At 24.3% G+C, this 22,500-nt stretch overlaps 1 protein-coding gene across 4 annotated transcripts in view; it reads right to left on the bottom strand.

Moving 5' to 3' along the window:
* The window catches only part of LOC135926034 (uncharacterized), a 68,680-nt gene that overhangs the window by 5,049 nt on the left and 41,131 nt on the right, over positions 1-22,500 (bottom strand). For 2 of the 4 annotated variants that reach the window (XM_065461685.1, XM_065461686.1), the window contains exons 32-35: positions 18,173-18,338; positions 18,052-18,125; positions 17,874-18,005; positions 5,685-5,875 (exon numbers count right to left, since the gene is read on the bottom strand). In XM_065461685.1, coding sequence (XP_065317757.1) covers positions 5,685-5,875; positions 17,874-18,005; positions 18,052-18,125; positions 18,173-18,338 — 563 coding nt within the window. Of the gene's footprint in view, positions 1-250; positions 275-486; positions 563-5,684; positions 5,876-17,873; positions 18,006-18,051; positions 18,126-18,172; positions 18,339-22,500 lie in introns of those variants that run through there. The other 2 variants (XR_010571774.1, XR_010571773.1) reach the window with 2 other exon arrangements.

The following is a 22,500-nucleotide window of genomic DNA, read 5'->3' as shown; positions in this document are numbered from 1 at the left end:
CAAACAAAGAGAAAATATAAATGATAAACAAGTTATATCGTACAATGGATAATATAAATTATAAACAGTGTTGAAACACAACAGTCCTTAATTATGGTCAACTATTTATAGACGCATTATTAAATGGGATTAATAAAAGGTATTAAACCTATCGCTATCAAATTAATTATACATATATTTTATTTTTTTAAAGATTTGAACATATATATGAAGATTAATAAGTTATTTCTGCAATTATATATCCAGTATTCAAGCTTCAATTCACAGAACGAACCTATAAAATATAAACTTATAGCATTATTGAAAAAATGCATTGAAAACCCTAGAAATGATTATGCAAGAACTGTTAATTTCGTATATCCTTTTTTTTGACAAGGAAGAGAGGATGAATTGGAGGATAACTAATCTCAATTTAAGCAAAGGACAAAAAAATAAATGTTTTTAATAAATTCCCCACGTTAAAAAGTTGTTTATTAAGTATAATACCGCAATCCCTTCATCTGCCCCTGTAAAGCGCGTTTTTAGTATAGCTAATGCCGTATTAACTGCCAAGCGTTCCTGTCTATCAGATAAAATTATTTAAAACATTGTTAAGAAAAATAAATAAGAAAATTTTTTCATAAATAAAAATATGTTTTTATTCGCTATATTTTATTTTATTATATTTATAATTATATTATCAAAATAAAACGATTATTTTTTAACATGTCCTATATGTGTTAAATATAATAATTTATTTATATTAAATTAAAATTTATCATAAAATTTTGAACAAACGTGAACGAGTTCCTTTTTTTGAAGGTGATCGTGAACGCGTTCGATTTTTGTCAATGAACGTTGAACGCGTTTGATTTTTTTAGAAATGTTTATGGTACTAAATTAGAATCCTTTAAAATGAAGTTATTTATCTAATTTTTTAATTATAATTTATATAACAATTATTTTTAATATGTAAGGTGCCATATAAGAAAAATATAAAATTCTGACATATATTCGAGAACTCTAAACTAGATTCAACATATTTTATATTAATATTCAATTTTTAAATATATGTTATGGGCCAATAATTTGATTATAAATGTAATAAATTGAATATCTTTTATAGATTGACAAATTTATTTTAATGATGGAAATATAAAATTGATTGAATTTTCAATTACAAAATGAATAACTTTTATAATATCAAATAAGTTAAGAAAAACCATTTAAAACTAATTAATATATAATTTTGTGAAGACGTCCCTTTGGGGAAAAATATTTATACATTTTAATCATTTTTATAGATTTTTTAAATGAAACTGGCCATGTCCCAGACCAATTTTTTTTATAAATATAATAGAGGTGCTTAATAATGTTTGCTAAATATTATAAAAAAATTGAAGGTAGTATTATTTCCATAAATCTTTTTTAATTCTTATATATTAAATTGGCCGGAAATTTGAAAAATTAGATTTTTCTATCTTAAAGTAGGGAGACTGGGGTCCGAGGCTTGGCTAAGCACTTAATCTCATTTTTAAATTAAATAAACCAGAAGGTTAAAATTTTATTTAGATGTTTACATCTATAGACAAAAAATCTTTTGAAATAATTAATTCTTGAATATTTAATTTAAGAAATAAAATTTTCATGAAATATTCAAAAAATTTTACACAATTGAATTTTAATTTTTATTAAAATATGTAATCATTTACATATAAATTAAATTTTATAGCAAAGTTTTCATACTCTTTTATAATTTGAGGAAGTTTTATCAGTATTTATTATGTCTAGATATTATTATTATTACAATCATTATGTAAATTTCGAGCTAGCGGGGCTTGCTAAACCATATCAATACATTTAAATGATTTTTTTTAGTAATTATTACATTATTTGATATGGTGCGAAAATACAAATCCAATAAAGATTATCTAGAATTTCACTAAATTTTATGAATTGATATTATAATATAATAAGCTATTAATGTATATAAAGATTGTAAATTAACAAGAATCATTAGCCAACCAACAGTACATTTATCTACATTACCTGTCTTATTTTTAAGATATAATCACAATTTTTGTGTATTCAATAATTTTAGCAATATTTAATAAATAGAGATTATGTAAATAAAAATAAAGAAATTAAATTATTTATATATTATTTTTAAATGTAATTTGTAAATTTAATGTTCCTATATTTTGACATATAATTGATTAAAATTATGATGAAGTAAAGTTTTACATTTTATGCAATTTTTAAACAATAGAATCATATTTTAGCAATGTTTAATAATAGAGATTGTAATAAAAACTAAATGGTAATCGTAAAGAAATTAAAATATTATTAATATATTGTTTGTAAAAATAATTTGTAAATTTTATGTTCTTATATTTTGACATATGATTGATTAAAATTATGATGAAGTAAAGTTTTATTGTATTAATTTTAAGCAATTTTTAAACAATAAAATTAAATTTTAACAATATTTTTAATAATAGAGAACATGTAAATAAAAATTTATATGGTAATGATAAGAAATTAATATTATTTATATTATTTTTAAATGTAATTTATAAATTTTATGTTCTTATATTTTAACATATGATAGATTAAATTAATGATGAAGTATAATATTATTGTATTAATTTTATGTACTTTTAAACAATAAAATCAAATATTAGCAATATTTAATAGAGATTATGTAAATAAAAACTAACTGTAAATAAATTTAAATATTATTTATATATTTTTTTTTAAAGTATTTATAAATTTTATGTTAAGGCTTGGCAAACCACTTAATCTCTTTTAAAATTAAATACACCAGAAGGTTAAATTTTTTTCCTAATATAGTTTTTATCAGTTTACATCTATAGACAAACTTTTGAAATAATTAATATTAAAAATTTTATAGAAATAAAATTTTGATGAAATTTTCAAAAGATTTTTACTTGACAAAATTTTAATTTTTATTAAAATATATAATCATTAAGTAAATTAAATTATATAGCAAAGTTTAAACATTCTTCTATAACATGGGAAAGTTTTATGAGTATTTATTGTATCTAGATATTATTTAAATCATGATTTGTCAATTTAGAGCTAGTGGGGTTGCTAAACCATATATGTTATGACAGTTAATAATAAAAAAAATTTCAAAATCTTAAAAAGGCAATTTCATGGTTGTTTATGATTGGTATTTAGGATTTATGCTAAGAAATCATAATCTCTCCTTAAGATCATTATTATTTTTATGTTCAAAATGTTAATTAAATTAACCAAAATTAAGTTTCATTTTTTATATATAATTAGCTTCAATTGTATTATGATATTTTGAACAATAAAATCATTCTAAACGTATCAATATTAATAAATAGAAATGCATTTCAATCATTAGCTAGCTCCCGCTCCTACCTTCTCAAAAGGAGCTAGTTCCCGCTCCCGCTACTAGGAGCTGCTCCCGCTCCAAGTAATGGAGTGCCACTCCATAACCGCTCCTTTGATTTTCATTTTTTTAGAAGGTATACGAAACAAAATCATATTTTTTTATCAAAAAGCTTTATTTATATTAAATGATCTATCAAAATATTTACAAACTTTTATTAGCTTTTAAAAGTAATAAATTTTCTAAATTTGAATCTAATAAACATCCACGCCTCCCCCCTAAGACCTCTTTTGCAATACTAAATAGGTGCTCCACAGGAGCGTTAGGGGGAAGCGGGGTATTGTATTTTATAAAGAAATTTTTTAATTCAGGAAATTTATCAAAAATAGTAATTTTGGTATCATTATTTAAAAAATATTTGTCCAATATATTATCTTCCTGATGATCAATTTCATGGAATCCAAAAAAAATCATCCAAATCATTTTGTATTTAAAAGAAAGATTTTTTACTTTTAGATGCTTTTTTAGATTGAAGCTGCTCACTTTTGAAAATTTTTGCCCTTAAATTTGTTTGATCATTTGGCTCTCTTTTAGATGTTTAAAATATTTTTTGTATGATGGAAATAGAAATTCGATTTCTTCATCATATCTAATACTATTTTTTATTATATATCTATAAAATGAATATTAATATGACTTACAAGATTTTTCAAAAAAATTTCAATATAAAAAGGAAAAACTTGATGTTTAATATTTTTTAAATGATTAGATGAAAAACCAATATAAAACTCGGCTAAACATTTAATAATGGATAAATTTAAATAAAATTTCATTTTATTGAATTTTAATTAACAAATATTATTAATATTTAAAAAATAATTTAATTTATACATTAAATTTAAAGGAGCGGCGCTCCTCCACTCCAGCCCTAAAAGGAGCTAGCTACCGCTCCCGCTGCTCAATTTTAAATAGGAGGGCGCTCCAGGTGTTTTTGAAAAAATGTAGCGGCGCTGAAGCCTCCTGAAGTGATTTACCCCAAAATTTTTACTTTAACAAAACATAAATTTAAAAGAAATGATTGTATTATTAAATTTTTTTATAAGGCACCTATAGTTTTAGGTATCTAATCATATATTATTTTTTTATTATCTAAAAAAAACTAGGAGCTATAGCCAATTTTGTAAAAATCGATTCGACTAGCCCCAGTCTCCCCTACAATGCAGAATATGCCAAGAATGAGAACATGGTATATGTTCAAACTTCGATACATTTTTTTATATGTCCAAAATGTTTATTAAATTAACCAAAATTAGGTTTCAAATTTTATATATAATTAGTTTCAATTTATAAGTATTTTGATATTTAAACAATAAAATTATTCTATACGAATCATTATTAAAATAAAAATGCATTTCAATTCATTATAGCCTAAAAAAACGAATGGTTTAGGAAGCACCTTGGTGTGGTTTGCTTAACCCCGTTATTGGGGTTGTTGGACAAAATTTCCACTTTAACAAAAGGAAAGTTTCAAAAATATGATTAAATTCTTAAATTTTATTATAAAGTCCCTTTATAGAGTATATTAGTATCTATTCATATATTGTTTTTCATAATATTTAAAAAAACACAGGAGCTATAGCCGATTTTGCAAAAATCGGTTCGACTAGCACCAGTCTCCCCTATAATCTTTGTACGTAATTTTGATATTAAATTTGTTATTCAATTATACAGTTTTTAATATAAGAGTAATTGAATGAAGGCCGATAATATTAAAAATACGTCATTTTTGTCCCTTTGACAGTTTATATCTCCAAAAATCGAAATATTTTAGAGGTTAAAGTTTTGGCTACTTTTTGTAGGGTTCTAGACCCAAATTCGGGTTCAGGAATTTTAGCGGAAATTTTGATAAAAGGAACTTAATCGAAAACTGATTTCTAAAAGAAGTTCGAACCCACCCCGGATTAAATGGGTTGCCCACTAATTGGTCTCGGTTTAGTCTCTGGTCTCAAAATGCCCATTCTGAGCCGAATTCGGGCCAAGAACCGCTTTTTAGTTATATAAACTTTTCTTTGCTAGCCAAATTTTTTAAAAAATCGAAGGGAGTCGGCCGAATCTTATTGATTTATCATGGAATGACTGAAAACATATAAGCTCATTGCTAAATTTCCACATTTAGCATCATTTTGGTCTTTGCAATTCTAAGCAAAATGACTATAGGCAAAGCCCTGGTACACCATATTTTTAAAATATATTGTATATAGTATATAATTTACAAATAATATTTGATCATTTAAAATTATATATAGAATTTAAATTATACTTGACTATCACATGTAAAAGGAATTGAGGAATGTTGAAGAGAGCAAAATTTTAAGAGCTCTTCATCGTTACCCTCTATCTTATCTCTCATCCTGTTAACAATAAATTTAGTAGTCTCAGATTCATTTTTATAATCAAATTTATCCAAAAGTCCAAACACATATGAAGGGCAATTGTTTTGGTTAGCTAAGTCTACATGATAATAAAGTTTACATGAATAAAATACATCAATAAAATTTAATGTTTAATTGAGATCTGTAAGATTTGGCCCAGCCACGCATGATTTTAATTGGCGGAGTTGGGCCGAAATTATATATTTGTGCTGTAAAAATATTAAATAACGGCGTTACTATTCTGAAAAAATCATTAATTTTTACTCGTTACATAATGTTTTATTATTGTTTAATGTTTAGGTATAATATTTATATTTAAAAAAAAACACAAATAAAAAAAAATATACAAAATTTTCAAAACAAAGTATACTTTCTAATTTTATTCTTTTTTCAGTGTTATTATTTATCTATAGGATGTCTTTAATATTCAATTATATTAGTAATAATAATATTATGTGCAGTATCTTCATCATTACTTTAAAGGCCAAATAAATAAATGAAACAGTATTTGGTTTCTTATATAAGGAAAGATATTGATAAAAATAAGACATCTATAATGAATATCAGTGACAAGATTCATTTCTAATATAAAAATGCCTTTTTGTGTTCAAGATGTCTGGAGATTTGGATGATAAACCATCAAAATTATTCCAGAGGAAAGATAATCTGTAAACAAGAAAACCTTAACAATTTTCAAACATCAAAACCCTGTTTATATATTAATGCACAGCAACATCTTCAGCACCTATTGATAGGATTAGTGAGTCGAGTCGACTTAGTCGAAAACTGAGTCTAAGTTTTGGGTCGAAAAAATCGACCCACAAGTGGTGATTTCAAATTAGTTTTTATTATTAATTTACAATACAATTTTTTTTTTTTAATTTAGACTTCCAACTTGAGTAAGTCGTGAATAGAAATTACAAGCATTAATTATTATTTATTTACTTTTAGTAAAATAATTTATTTTATTTATATTTATTTAAATATTTATTATATTTTAAAGAAATGATATAATTTAATATTTTTTATTTTATAATATATTATGAAAATGAATATTTATTTGATATCTTTTAATAAAAAAATGATAAGCTGCTATGTAAGTTAAGTAATATCATTTTTGTTATAATTAATTAGTGATTTTCACGCCCAAATTTTAAGCAAAATTTGATTGGATTTGAATTTTAAATGATTTTTTTTTTTTATTAATAAAAATTTTTTTAAATTAATTTTGTAAATTTTATCTAAATAAACAATTTTTTAGTTGAAATCTTTTATTTATAGGTTTATTTTTATCATTTTTGTAAAATTATCTATTTTTTTAGTATATAAGAACTAGTTTAAATAATTTATTTTTAAATATTTATATTAAACTTTTATAAGTTATTTTACATGATCGTCTTTGTGATAATTGTCATGTTATTTTTTAACATTTATGAAATCTTTGACAGAAAAGTATAAAAATATAATTTATATTATAAAGATGTTAAATTATAAATTCAATGGTGATGTTCCTTTCTAAAAATGACAATTATCATAATCTGTATTTTTAAAGATATTAGTTTATTTTAGACGCTAATGGGTAAAAACATAAATTGTAAATATGTTAAATTAAAATTTCAGTGAAGATGTACCCTAGATAAGTGACAATTGTCATAATCGTTATTTCTAAAGTTTTTTGAAATTTATTGACGCATATAGGTAAAAATATAGATTGTAAATACGTTTAAGTAAAAATTCAGTGAAATTGTACCATAGATATGTGACAATTGTCATAATCGTTATTTTTAAAGTTTTTTGAATTTTTTTGACGGAAATAGGTAAAAATATATAGTGTAAATATGTTAAATTAAAATTTCAGTTAAGATGTACCTTAGATAAGTGACAATTGTCATAATCGTTATTACTAAAGTTTTTTGAATTGATAAAAATATAGATTGTAAATATGTTAAATTAAAATTTCAGTGATAGATAAGTGACAATTGTCAAAATCGTTATTTCTACAGTTTTTTGTGATTTTTTTGACGCACATAGGTAAAAATATAGATTGAAAATACGTTTAATTAAAAATTCGATGAAAGTGTATCATAGATAAGTGACAATTGTCATAATCGTTATTTCTAAAGTTTTTTGAAATTTTTTGACGCAATAGATATGTGACAATTGTCACAATCGTTATTTTTTAACTTTTTTAAATTTTTTTAAAGTAAATAGGTAAAAATATATATTTTTAAGATGTTAAAATAAATTCAGTGAAGACGTACCATAGAAGAGTGATAATAAGTGATCTGCATCGGGTCTAATTTTTCAAGCCCGGCCCGAAATTTTTTTTAGAAAAGTTTTGCCGGCCCGGCCCGAACCCGAAATTTTTTTTAAAAAATTTACCGACCCAGCCTGACCCGAATTTATAAAAATATAGAAATTAATCTTTATAATTACTCAAAATAAAAGACATATGTTATATGTAGTTTAGTTTCAATAAATAAAATCAAATATTTTTATTTTACATAAAAAATTTAAATTTAAAATTTAGTTATATTTAAAAAAATATACAAGGTCCGACCCGACCTGAATTTTTTTTAAATATTAGACCCGGCCCGATACCGTTTATTTTAAATAGAATTAGGCCCGAGCCCGGCCCGAAGCCCGTTCGAGCCGGGCCTAATTTTGCAGATCTTTAGTGGCAATTGTCATAAACGTTATTTTTAACTTTTTTTGAAGCAAATGGGTAAAAATATATATTGTAAACATGTTAAATTAAAATTTTTGTCATAATCATTATTTTTGAACTTTTTTGAAGCAAATAGGTAAAAATATATATATTGTAAACATGTTAAATTAAAATTTCAGTGAAGATGTGCCATAGAAAAGTGACAATTGTCATAAGCGTTCTTTTTCAACTTTTTTGAATTTTTTTAAAGTAATAGGTAAAAATATATATTGTAAATATGTTAAATTAAAATTTCAGTGAAGATGTACCATAGAAAGTGACAATTGTCATAATCGTTATTTTTGAACTTTTTTATGTTAAATTAAAATTTCAGTGAAGATGTACCATAATAGAAAAGTGGGAATTGTTATAATCGTTATTTGGAACTTTTTTGAATTTTTTCAAAGAAAATAAGTAAAAATATATATTATAAACATGTTATAATAAAATTTCAGTGAAGATGACCATAAAAAAGTGTCAATTGTCATAATCATTATTTGTGAACCTTTTTGAAAATTTTTAAAGCCAACTTGTAAATATATATATTGTAAACATGTTAAATTAAAATTTCAGTTAATTGTCATTTAAAACATTTTTGATTTTTTTTGCCCAAATGATCTGGTTTTTAGCCCACGCCCTTCTATCATATTGGGATGGCTAGCTAAATAATTTAAAAAGTGCTAACGGACCTTTGAAAAATTTTAAAAATGGGCAGGCTAATAAACAACTTTTATTTGTTATTTAAAATTTATTAGGTAAACATTAAAAAATATATTCTTCATAACTTTTTTTTTAAATACTAGATTATCGATAACTGTTGTGAATGTTATCGTCGGAAAAATTAATGAGATAAAAAAAAACTTGTTGGATTTGATTTGAAATTATAGAGTCGAAGTATTTCGTCCTATAATTGATCAAATTATAAACATCAGAACGGTTTTTTGCAAAAAGAGTTTAATTTGAATGTGCAATATTATCCTAGGCATTTTGATAAAAATAATAGGGTATTTCTGAAAAGGCCTTGGAAAAAGTGACACAACAAATATATTCAATGTTAAATAACGTAACGAATTGTCTTCATTCGCCTGTGAATTCAACGATTTAATAGCAGAATTAAATGAAACGGACGATGATATCGTATGAGCAGGTGAGGAGTCTAATGAAAAAGTAGAATAAGATTTTTTATCATTTACTCAAGTTAATTGCGAGAGAACATTTAGTAAATTATAAAAAATAGGCTGAGAAATAATATAGACGAAGAAAAATTAGGATCGTTTTTAATATTAGTTGTATGAGAACTTTTAGTGGAGATTGAATTAAAAGATATTCTTGTTTATTTGCGCAAAGGTTCAAAATGAGATTTATCAACGTAAAAATTATATATTATCTTAATTCTTTTATTTAAAAATCATGTAATACATATAAAAAAAATAAATATTGTTATTTTAAATTTTTTTAAATGGTATTTTTAAAAAAAATAGGAACGCTTTTGAACACAAAAAATTTGGATTCATTTTGCATGATAATAACAAATAATATGAGTAAATAATAAAAATTTTTTTTATATTATCATAATTATTTTGATCATAATTTAAATCGAATATTTTTTTATGCTTACTAAATTATGAAATTTTTAGTAAGGGTGTAACGTTGAGACTGAACCATTTATTAAAATAAGATTTTTTTTAAAAAAAAACCTACTGGTGCCATCAAGGCTCTATAATCTTGAAATTTAAGAATAAAAATATAATACATTTTAAATTGAAATAATTTAAAGAACCAAAAAATCTTGCTATTGTTACAAATTTTAAATAACAATGGGAGAGAGAGATGGGGGAGGGATTGGTCATTTATTTTCTATTTTAATCTTTATTTTTCGGATCTTTTCTCAATTTTTTTCTTCTCAATTTTCATTTAATTTTTTTAGTATAACCTAGCAATCAGTGGCGTAGCTACGGGGGTGGTTTTCGGGTTTGGACATCTCCCAGAGCAAATTTTTTTTTTAGATTATACGTTCAAAAGACCTAAAAGTGATTTTATATGAATTATATTTTTCTGGTTTTGATGTTTGTGGAAGGATATTATATTACTATTGAAATTATTCTGGATAGTATTATTATAAAGTCATTGAGAATAATCTAATAAATTATAATAACATATTATTGATGCATTTAAAAAATATATTTATTATATATTAGCGAAGATATGGTTATGATTTGTAAGATAAACCCTGGAGGGGGGGGGGTCTGGGGGACTTTGCCCCCCCCCAGCTTTTATATGTATGGACCCCCTCTAAGGAAAATTCCTAGCTACGCCACTGCTAGCAATAATTAATTTTGATAAATAAATTTATAAGTGAGTGCTCATGGCATATTATATTAATATGGGAGGAAATTTTATGTCCCCAAAAAATTTTCTGCAATTATATATACCCCCCCCCCCCCCCACCCCAAACACAAAATCTTATGAAAAAATATTCGAAATAATATTATCTAAATGTCAAGAAAGGGATTTATTTCCTGATCCATTATATATAAACATGGATTTCGAAAAATTTGCTATGAGCGAGGTTAAAACTGTCATTGGTATGATCATTAATATGTTAAATTTTACCATTTGTGTCAAAGTACCCATAAAAAACTACAAAAGCTAGGTCTAGAAAGCCAATACAGAACTGATGAAGCCCTAAGCTTCTTTTGTGGCATGAGGGACGGCTTAGCATTTGTTCCTTTATGTGATATGGGCAATGCAATGGCATTCCTGAGATCAGTTACTCCGACCAATGGTAAAGATATTCTTGATTATTTCGATAAAAATTACATCAATGGAATCAATGGGGGTCACAAGAAGCAATTCTCAATCCCAGACACGTCGAATTGGGCCTCGATTTGCTCCAGAAACTTGGAACGTGAATGAGAGCACCCTATCTGATGAGGATCCCACAAATATTCAATGCGAAGGTTGGGATTATCATTTTTCATATCTGGTTGGGAATAAACTCCCATCAATTTGGGTATTGATTAATAAAATGAAATGCGAGGTTGCTTACGATGAAACCAAACTTGAACGATGGCGTGTAGGTAGTTGGACACCAAAACAAAATCGCAGAGTTATAATACCCAGATTCGGTTAAAGAAACTTTGCGAGGAATACCGTGATAGGGTGCAAAGCCTTCCAGATTAGATTTTATGAGGGCGATTTTCACCTTTATTTGATGTCAACCGATATAATTATTATCTAAATTATTAAATTTGTATATACATAATAATGATTTTTCAATAAAATAAACAGATTTTATTGCAAATTTTGTCAAATTTAGTTTACTTAATATAGTAATTAAGGATGGATATTGTATTTATTACTATAGCAAATAACTTATACAATAAATTAGTAATACATGGGTTATTTTTTTTGTCCCAGTACCAATTTGAACATCAGCATTTTTTATGGAGGGCATATGAGTAATTTTTTCTAAAATACTAATTTGCCAATACTTTATTAAATCCAAATAAAAATATATCGATATTATTAGGTCCTAAGAGGAGGTTTTTATTTCGAGGTTTTTTTTCCGGGATTCGATATTTTATTATATGAAATTAAAAATAATATTGACATTATAGGGGAAATGTGCCATGAATGGCTATGTTTTTGCCTTTTTGAAAAAAATTATTAAAAGAGGAAAAGATTTGTTTTGACTTTCAAAGAAAACATGGTACGTCTGATCAATTGCTAGAAAAATTTTTTTTGAGGAAGAATTATGAAAATCGATTTTGCGAAAAAAAGTTTAGTTAATCCCCCCCCCCTCCCCCCACACACATTTATTCTTATATACTTTATATAAATAATAACAAATTTATTATATCGATTAAAGTTTTATAAAAAACGATAATACTTTTATTTGTAAATCTTTTGGTATATATACAATTATATAATTATCCAATTTAACTTCTAATAATATGCAATTTATTTAAATTCGATAATATAATAACATGTCGGAATAATATAATATACAAATATAAGGTGACCTTTAAATATATCTTACAATAATAAATATTCAAATGTAACAAAATTCAGTATCGTTTTGTAATATTTTTTAAAGAAAATACATTCACATTTTTTAGGCGTGGCGATTAAGTGTGTGAACCCCGGGTCTTTCCCAGAGGCTCGTGATCAGAGCTAGTTAAGTCAATTTTTAGACCCAAACCACGGGTCTGGGGGTTACACAATTAACCAATTAACAAAACTTAATCTTTTTTTTTTATTTAGTTTTCAAATCAAGAAATTTATTTATACGTGTAGATTTACAAATCAATCTCCTTACTTTCAAATTTAAATGGTTATGTAATTAAAAAGTGTGCTTTCCTCCTCGCCTAATAAGATAAACGGGCGTAGGCTAAAAGTCACCTCGTTTTAACAAAAAAGTTCAAAAATAACGATTATGACAATTGTCACTTTTCTGTGGTATCTTCACTAAAATTTTAATTTAACATGTTTACAATATATATATTTACCAGTTTTCTTTTAAAAAATTCAAAAAAGTTCTAAAATAACGATTATGACAATTGTCACTTTTCTATGGTAAATCTTCATTGAAATTTTAATTTAACATTTTTACAATATATATTTTTACCGATTTACTTTAAAAAAATTCAAAAATAACGATTATGACAATTGTCACTTCACTGAAATTTTAATTTAACATATTTACAATATATATTTTTACCTATTTACTTTAAAAAAATTCAAAAAAGTTCAGAAATAACAATTATGACAATTGTCACTTTTCTATGATATATCTTCACTGAAATTTTAATTTAACATTTTTAAAATATATATTTTTACCTATTTACTTTAAAAAAATTCAAAAAAGTTCAAAAATAACGATTATGACAATTGTCACTTTCTATGGTGCATCTTCACTGAAATTTTAATCTAACATGTTTATAATATATATTTTTACCCATTTGTTTAAAAAGATTCAAAAAACTTTAAAAATAACGATTATGACAATTGTCACTTATCTAGGGGAAATCTTCACTGAAATTTTAATTTAACATATTTACAATTTATGTTTTTAATCATTAGCGTCAAAAATAAACTAATATGTTTTAAAATACAGATTATGATATTTGTCATTTTTACAAAGGAACATTATCATTGAATTTATAATTTAACATATTTATAATATAAATTATATTTTTACCCTTTTGTACCAAAAATTTCAAAAATGTTAAAAAATATCATGACAATTGTCACATTAAAATATTATAAGACGATCATGTAAAATAACATAAAAATTTAATATAAATATTTATAAATTATTTAAACTAGTTCTTTTAATATACTAAAAAAAATAGATAATTTTACAAAAATGTAAAAATAAACCCATAAAAGATTTCAACTAAAAGATTAATAACAAAAAAATTAATTAAAAAAGAAGATTTGAAATTGTTATCAATTCTAATTTAGCTTAAAATTTTTGCATGAAAACCACAAATTAATTGTAACAAAAATAATATTATACACCTATTCGAAATATTCGTCCTCTAGTCGACTTAAGTTCACGACTCAAGTCGACTTGAGTTTATGACTCGAGTTTACGACTTAAGTCAACTTGAGTTCACGACTTAAGTCGACTTGAGTTCACGACTTCAGTGAGTCGACTAATTCGACTAACGACTCAGACTCTGAGTCAGGTGAACTCGACTTTTTAACAACACTAAATAGGATTTTCAGTACAGCAAACGCATTACTGAGAGATAAACGATCTTAAAAACTCTGAAAAACAATCATCATTAAAATTGTTTAAAAAATAAATCATCAATTTACTTATTGAATAAACAAATTATTTTCATTACAAAAAAAATCTGTAGAATTTAGTTGAATTGTAAGACTTGTGTAATATAATAAATATTTTTCGATTGATGCAATAAAAAGAAAACAGTATTCAATAGTTTTTCATAATAACAGTTTTTGTACTTTAAAAAGTAAAGACGTTAATTTTAGTAGGAAATGTAACGACGTAACTTTTTGAGTAATGTTAACTGCTCTATACTCATAGACTTATATTAATATAATTGTACACCGCCCAATTCTATAAAGTTATAAAAACATATTACATTTGGCAGCCATTTGCAAAATATTTTAATAAATCTATGCTTATAATGATTTTAAGGTTAAATATTTCATGTATGATTTTTTTTATTTAATAGCATATAAATATAAATTACAAATATAACATTTTTCAAAAAGATATAATATAAAAATGAATTATTTTTTAAAAATTCATATTTTAAAATAATGTAGAAAAATAAATATATGTTAGTTCGGCCAAGCCCGGGTTAATATATTTTCAGGCCCGGTCCGGATATTTAATAATATATTATATTTATTTTAAATTTTGATAATAATGGCTATTTAAAATATTTGGTTTTAAAATATAAGGCCAGACCCGAGTATTATTTTTAAAAAAATTTTAGGCCCAGCCCGGGATATATATATATATTAAACAATTTTTATAAAAATAATAACAAAATAATTTCCACAATATGGAGCATTTTTATAAAATTTGATTTGTATATTTTTTATAATAACAAAAATAGCGGTTAAAATGACATGAATTTAAAATTCATGTAAAAGTGTTTTTGTTCAGCAAAAATGATGCATCTCTTCCACAAGTAATTAAATATTTGTATATGCATTTATTAAATATATTTTTTGTTTTAACTATAATTACATTCTGAAATTTTCTTAAACCTTTAACAATCTTTATATCAGAGACCTGCAGGCCCGGCCCTAAGCCCGGGTACACCGACCCGTATTTTATTTTTTTAAATATATCCGGGCCGGGCGTGAAAATTTTTTTAAAAAAAATATCCGGACCGGGCCGTATATTTTAAAATCAAATATTTAAAATCGCCATTATTAGCTATAAAAATCAAAAATAAATATAATATATAAAATCCAATTAAGCTCAACTGCTAGTGCTAAATTAATATTTAGTGAGTGATATTCATATTATATTTTTAACACAGAATTTGATTGCAAGCTGACATAGTGAAAAATTTATATGTATTAATCTAATCTAATAATTAAAATAGTATTCATTTAATAAAAATTTAGATAGTCTTATTAATTTTTAAATAATAAAATTAAATCTATATATAACTTAATAGAATTATAACAGAAATCGTTTAGGGGGCAATCAAAAAAATTTATTTTTAGTTCAAGGGGATATTAAGAAGCCGTTAAAAAAATTTTTTTGCTTCAGGGCAGTGGCGTAGCTAGGAATTTTTCTTAGAGGGGGTCCATACATATAAAATCCTGGGGGCTTCGCCCCCAGATTCCTTTTAACGGGCCTTCGGCCCTTTTGCCCGGCCTTCGGCCGGGTTTATCTTAAAAATCATAACCACATCTTCGACAATATATAATAAATATATTTTTTAAATGCATGAATAATATGTTATTCTTTATAATAATACTACCCAGAATAATTTCTATAGTAATATAATATCCTTCCACAAACATCAAATCCAGAAAAATATAAATATTAATGGTATTTATTTGATATAAATTCGCTTTTAAGTCTTTTGAACGTATAATCTAAATAAAAAAATTTTGCTCTGGGAGGGGTCCAAACCCGAAAACCACCCCCGTAGCTACGCCACTGCTTCAGTGGGCTATTCAAATTTTTCAGGGGGCTCGAGCCCATCCTCCCTCTAGTGACGCCACTGTAAATTAAACTCATAGTTCATAGATATAAAATATTTTATTTCGTCATTTTTCGAGAAAGAAAGCTAAAAATTTTTAAAAAAATATTATAAATGAAATATTTCTAGGCAGATAATTTTTTAAAACATATTTTTCTTTTTATAAACTTTTATGGGTTACACTGCCACTCTCGGGGGGTATATTATTTTTTGTTTTATTTTTGTTATTTTTATGTTATTTTTTTGTTATTTTTATGTTATTTTTTGAAATGTTATTTTTTTTATGTTATTTTTTTATGATATTTTTTTTATCAATTTTTTATTTTGCCTACAAATTTAATTTTTTTGTGAAGAAATTTTTAGGATTTTGCCTACAAATTTAAATTCTTTCTGTGGTAAAATATAGGAATTATTAATTCCGCATATTTAAATTATATTTAGGAGAATATTTGGCTACAAATTTAATTTTTTATTTAAGATATATAAATAGTTTTTTCTACAAATTTTTATTTAAGATATTTTGAAAAATTTTATCTACAAAATGTTGTATTAGGGGTAAAAAAATATAGAAATTCTTAATTCCGCATCGTTTATATATGCGGGAAAAAGGGGGTAGGAGAATTTTGCCTACAAATTTTCTTAAAAAGATAAGGATAATATTCATGAATATCTTCTTGAATATAGATATTTTAGAAAATATAAATTGTTAAATCGTTTTGACATTTTTTAAATCATTGTATTAACTTTAATAATATATTTCAATTTAATGAATAAAATTGAGTATTTAATACTATATTTCGTGTATAAATTTTAATACTATATTTCGATTTAACCCTTCACTAGAAAAATTAAAAATCACTTAAACTTCAAAGGTGGGGTCTATTTTATCCCTAATACAAAATTAATAAAAATTTGTAGACTTAAATAAAAAATTAAATTTGTAGGCAAAATTCTCCTAAAATAACTTAAATATTTTACCACAAAAAAAATTAAATTTGTATGCAAAATTCTCCTAAATATAACTTAAATATGCGGAATTAATAATTCCTATATTTTACCACAAAAAAATTAAATTTGTATGCAAAATTCTCAAAAATATAACTTAAAAATAAAAAATTGATAAAAAAAATATAAAAAATTGATAAAAAAAAATATAAAAAAATAATATACCCCCCGAGATTGGCAATAACCCTTTTATGTTTTCGTGAATTATATGGGGTTATTTTTAATTTTTCTTGCATTTTGTAATTTATCAATTCTTTCAAAAAAAAAATAAAAAACTTTTACATCAATTTTAAATTTATATCATTTTATATTATAAAATATATATCAGAGAGCTGCAAGCCCGGCCCTAAGTCCGGCTCGAACCGTATTTTAATTTTTTAAATATACCCGGGCCGGATCATGCCTAAATATTTTGTAAAAAACCGGGCCGAGTCGTGCAAATGGCACTGCAGATCTCTGATATATATATTCATATTATGTTGTAACCGCCATTTTTATTATATAAATAATCTACAAATTAAATTTTTTAAAATGATCTTCTAAAAAAAACAGGGCCAGATAGTCTCTGATAAAAATCATGTTAGTTTACGCCAATCTCTACAGTAAAGTATATTAGATCGTTTTAATTCTAAAGAAATAAAATTTAAATATATTACATGATTTATCATAAATATGCATTAATAGTTTCTGGTGAAAATCATTATATCGTATACTACATTGCGATATTAACCAAATATTCACAAGTGTTTTATTCAATATAAATTTTCCATCGTCAATTAAAGGCTGATCTAAACGATAATATAAAATTTATAATTAAAAAGTTTGTAAATATACTAATAGATCTAGATATTGATAGCGAACAAAAATTACTTGCCAATTCAAAAGATTGTTGAATATTGAGATATAAACTATAAATTTAAACAAAAATATATTTGAAACTGAGTATATATCGAACCTATTTATCAAATATTTAATTTGATTAATGTAATTGAAAATTTCGGATATCAATTCTTCATAATAACTGTTTTCATTATTCATTTCACTAAAATCATCAAATAGATTTGGTTTAACCTGAGTAACGATATTTTCTTTCGACTTAGTTAGCAACATGTATTGTTTTTCTTTTTTTAAATATATTTTAAATATTACTCTAAGATAATTTAATATTTACAATACAATATATCATAGGTTTCGCAAATTTTAAAAATATCACATTAATATTTTATTATAACAAACATATTCTTTATATTATTCATTTAAGAATGACCAAAAATCATCTCTAACATATGATTTAACAGATTTTAAAAAATAGCTAACTCAAGATTTTTGCAAAAAAATATTACCCAAGCAAGGAGATTTTGCTCATAGGTGGCAGAAAGGTTTGGGACGATTATTGTCAAAGTAAAATAAAAAGTTAAGCCCAAATATTTTGAAAAATAATCATATTGTGTTATTTATATATATATATATTTTTTTTATCAGTGCAAATAAATATTACACTGTCGTATATTTTTTCAATGCAATTATTTTTTATAAAGAGGCTATCGCGAATACTCACAAATTTTCATTTAAATTCCTTTGATCAAAATGTGCAAATTGCAAAGTATTTTGTAAAAAAAATTTTTTTATTAAAAATGATAGCTAAATAAATAATTTTTAAAGTAGCTTGAAACTAGTTACTATTAAAATATAATTGCAACTCATTACTTCAAAAAAATGTAACTGTAATTAGTTACTATAAAAAGCAACCTTTAATTAATCCCAAATGGCTATGATATTAAATATAAATCAAATCTCACCAAATTTAAATAACAATATTCTCTGAGTATAACAACCGTTAGTAGGAAAAATCAATAGATATTACCTTAATTAGCTTACAAAAACAAGTTTAAAAAAATATCAGCAGGAAGATCCCAAAGTAAGAGGAACGAAAAGAAAAAAATAATAATTTTAACAAAAATACATTATTTTATATATGAGGGCTATCTATTTTTGAAAAAGATATTCTCTTTTTTTTTAAATCGCAATAACTAAAAACCCCATGGCTGTCAATTTTTTACAAACAGGTAACAGGTATAAGTGAGTAATAAAATTTCGGAAAGCAAAACACCTAAAGCGTTCAAGTTCAAAATTTATAAGGTTAAAAACCGCTACAATATTATTTCAAAAATCCTCAATATTTATTAAAAGGCCTATAGTTACAAAATAAGATATAATTTTTACTTTTAACAATTATATTTAAAATTTTCTCAATTTTTAAAAATCGATTGATATCTCAGGAACTATTAGTACACTAGGAGGGTAAATTTTCTATGCCTTTTAATGTTGTTTTTTCAGTATGCAAAATTTCATAAAAATTAGAAAGGTCGGGCAGAAAAGTTATCGATTTGGTATGGAATTACCCAGATAAATAAAATATTTTCTGACTGAAATAAAAATATTCACTCTTGGGCTCATAAGATGGACTTGGCCTAGGAATGGTTGGGGAGGGGAGGGTAAAAATTAGATATAGATAATAAAAGGCATTTAAAAAATATTTTGATTATAATGATAATTATCACTTTAGTGAAGCGTGTAGGGTGGGGGTGGGGGGTCAAGAATATTTTATCAAGACAAAATTATATATATGGGTTTCAAATAGAAGCTAATTAAATTATCTTTTGACTGAAATAATATTATTTACAGCTATTAATGGACTTATTTGGTCCGGATGGACAGATGGTGGGGGGAGGGGGTTAAAATAAAAATTTGCTATGGGTATCAAATAGAAGGTAAAAAGTTAATTAAAATATTTTTAGATTATAATGATAACAATCCTCTAAGTGGTCTGGTCTAGGTCTTGTGGGTCAGGAATATTTAACACATAATATTGATATGATGGAAGCTATTTAAAATATATTTTGACTAAAATAATAGTATTCATTTTGGTTTTAATGGGTTGAACTTTGTTTGGTGGAGATCAGGGAAGGGAGTAGATAATAAAAATTTGATAAAGGATTAATAAATATTTTGACTGAAATCATAACATACACTCTTGGTACTAATGGGTTAAATTTAATCTAGGATGGGGGAGGGATAAAACTGAAATTTTGATATTAATATCAAATAAAAGGTAATTAAAAAATTTTTTGACTGAAATAATAGCATTCCAGTGGCGTAGCCAGGATTGATCCATGGAAAGGGGGGGGGGGTTTAAAATTTTTATGATTTTGGGCAAATTTATGATTAATAAGCGACTGATATTCAGAAAATTTTATCAATGTTTAGTCAATTGTAAACTTATTATTCTATTTAGAATGAAAAAAAAATTTGCCCCTAAACCTCCCATTTTTTGTGATCACTCATTATGTCTTATTCTATTATAAAATAGTTATTTTAATTAAATTTTTGCATATAAAAAAATATAACAAAAATTTTATTTATTATTAAAATACTTTAGTATAAATAACATCCCTTTATTTAACTATGTATTTATTTTAATGATAATATACAATAAAATAAATTTCAAAATGTAGAAATTTTATACAATATAAAATTACAATAAAATATAAGTAATTCTTGTACAGTATTTAAAAAATATAATTTAACAATTATAATTAATACAAATGAGTTTATTATCAAAATATAAATAATTCCTATGGCAAATACAATACTTTTATTAAAAATAGTGTAATATAAAAAATATATAAATATTATGACTAAGAATTCATTATAATTAAGTTATGCATATAAAAAATTTATGACTAAAAAACATATTATAATCATATTGATTTGAATGTATAAAGAGAGTTCTACTTTTCTCTGGGATTTGGCTAATTCTAGAATCAAATTTATATCTAGAATAATCTCTTTATAAATATTTAAAGTTTTCACAGGTGCTATTTCTTAAATAGGTTTTAAACCTGTTCAAAGTTGAAAAAGATCTTTCATTAGTGCAGGTACTAATTGGTAAGGTAACTAAAATAAAAAGCAATGTCTTGATATTAGGCAGGGAATCTAAAGTGCTATTACATAGGCCTGCAAAGCATTTATGGTCACAAAGAGTAGTCAAGATTTTTATTATAAAATTCGACATGTAACTTATCATATGATCCTGATAAATATCAGAATAAAACTCTGAGATTTCTTAATATCCTTTTGCATTTCAAGTGTATTCAGACTCAACTGGCAAAAGAAAATAAAAGTTGTGATAAAATAAAATTGTGACTAATAAATCTTTCCTTTAATTGAAATAAAAATGTATCAATAAGGGGAATAAAAATATTTATTTTATAAAAATCCTCTATTGTAGATGCATTAGTAATTAAGCGATTGGATTGCCTAGAAACTATTCTAGGTTCAAAAATTTCAATCCTTAACATATTAGCGATCTTCCTTTCTCATATTTACGAAATTAAACGATTTTTATTTTATTTAAAATTTATAAAAAATAAATTAAAATTATCTAATTAATCAGTTTAACAATATAAATTTTATTATTAAATTTATAAATATCCAAACTTTTATTTTCTTTTTTTAGGAAGTGAAATTTTTTTATGCCAACAAATATTTATAATATATCTTTATTGTTATTTATATTTTATATAAAATTTTTAATATATTTTTTTTAAACCATATGATCATTTAAAATTGAAAATTCTTATTTGTTTTTTTAAATATATTTCATTTTGATATCGTATATTTTATTTTATATCTAAATTGAAACCGTTTTTAAATAAAATTATTCGCAATAAAAAAAATTTTTTTTTGAAAGTTATGGGGGGTGGGGTAAACCCCAAAACCTCCCTTGTCTACGCTACTGTAGCATTAACACTTGGTCTTAATGGGTTAGACTTAGTCTAGGTTAGGAGGGGTAAAAACTAAATTCTAATATGGGTATCAAATAAAAGGTAATTAAAATATTTTTTGATTGTGTAATTATAATTATCACATAATTAGGCGAGTCAAGTCTGGAGGGGGGGGGGGGTCAAGAATATTTTTACCAATACAAAATATTGATATAATTAAATAAATGGTAATAAAAATATCTGTTGACTATTAAAGTGTCCTTTTTAGTTATTATAGAAATATCGAAATCGCAATAGTGTCTTATTTAGTAATTATAGAAATATCGAAATCGCAATTTTTTATTTTTCAAAATCTCATTTTTTCCCGATTATTATAATATCATCTAAATAACAAGCTACTCCTTCAAAACCTTTTAATAAATTCTCGATGACTCGTTGAAATATGGCTGGAGAAGACGATATACCAAAAGGTAGTCTTGTATATTTAAATAATCCT

The sequence above is a fragment of the Gordionus sp. m RMFG-2023 genome, chromosome 3 (genome assembly GCF_954871325.1).
Source record: "Gordionus sp. m RMFG-2023 chromosome 3, tfGorSpeb1-WG-v2, whole genome shotgun sequence".
Taxonomy (NCBI): Eukaryota; Metazoa; Nematomorpha; class Gordioida; order Chordodea; family Parachordodidae; genus Gordionus; species Gordionus sp. m RMFG-2023.
The sequence above is the reverse complement of the archived record's forward strand: the minus strand, read 5'-3'. Positions and strand labels throughout refer to the sequence as shown.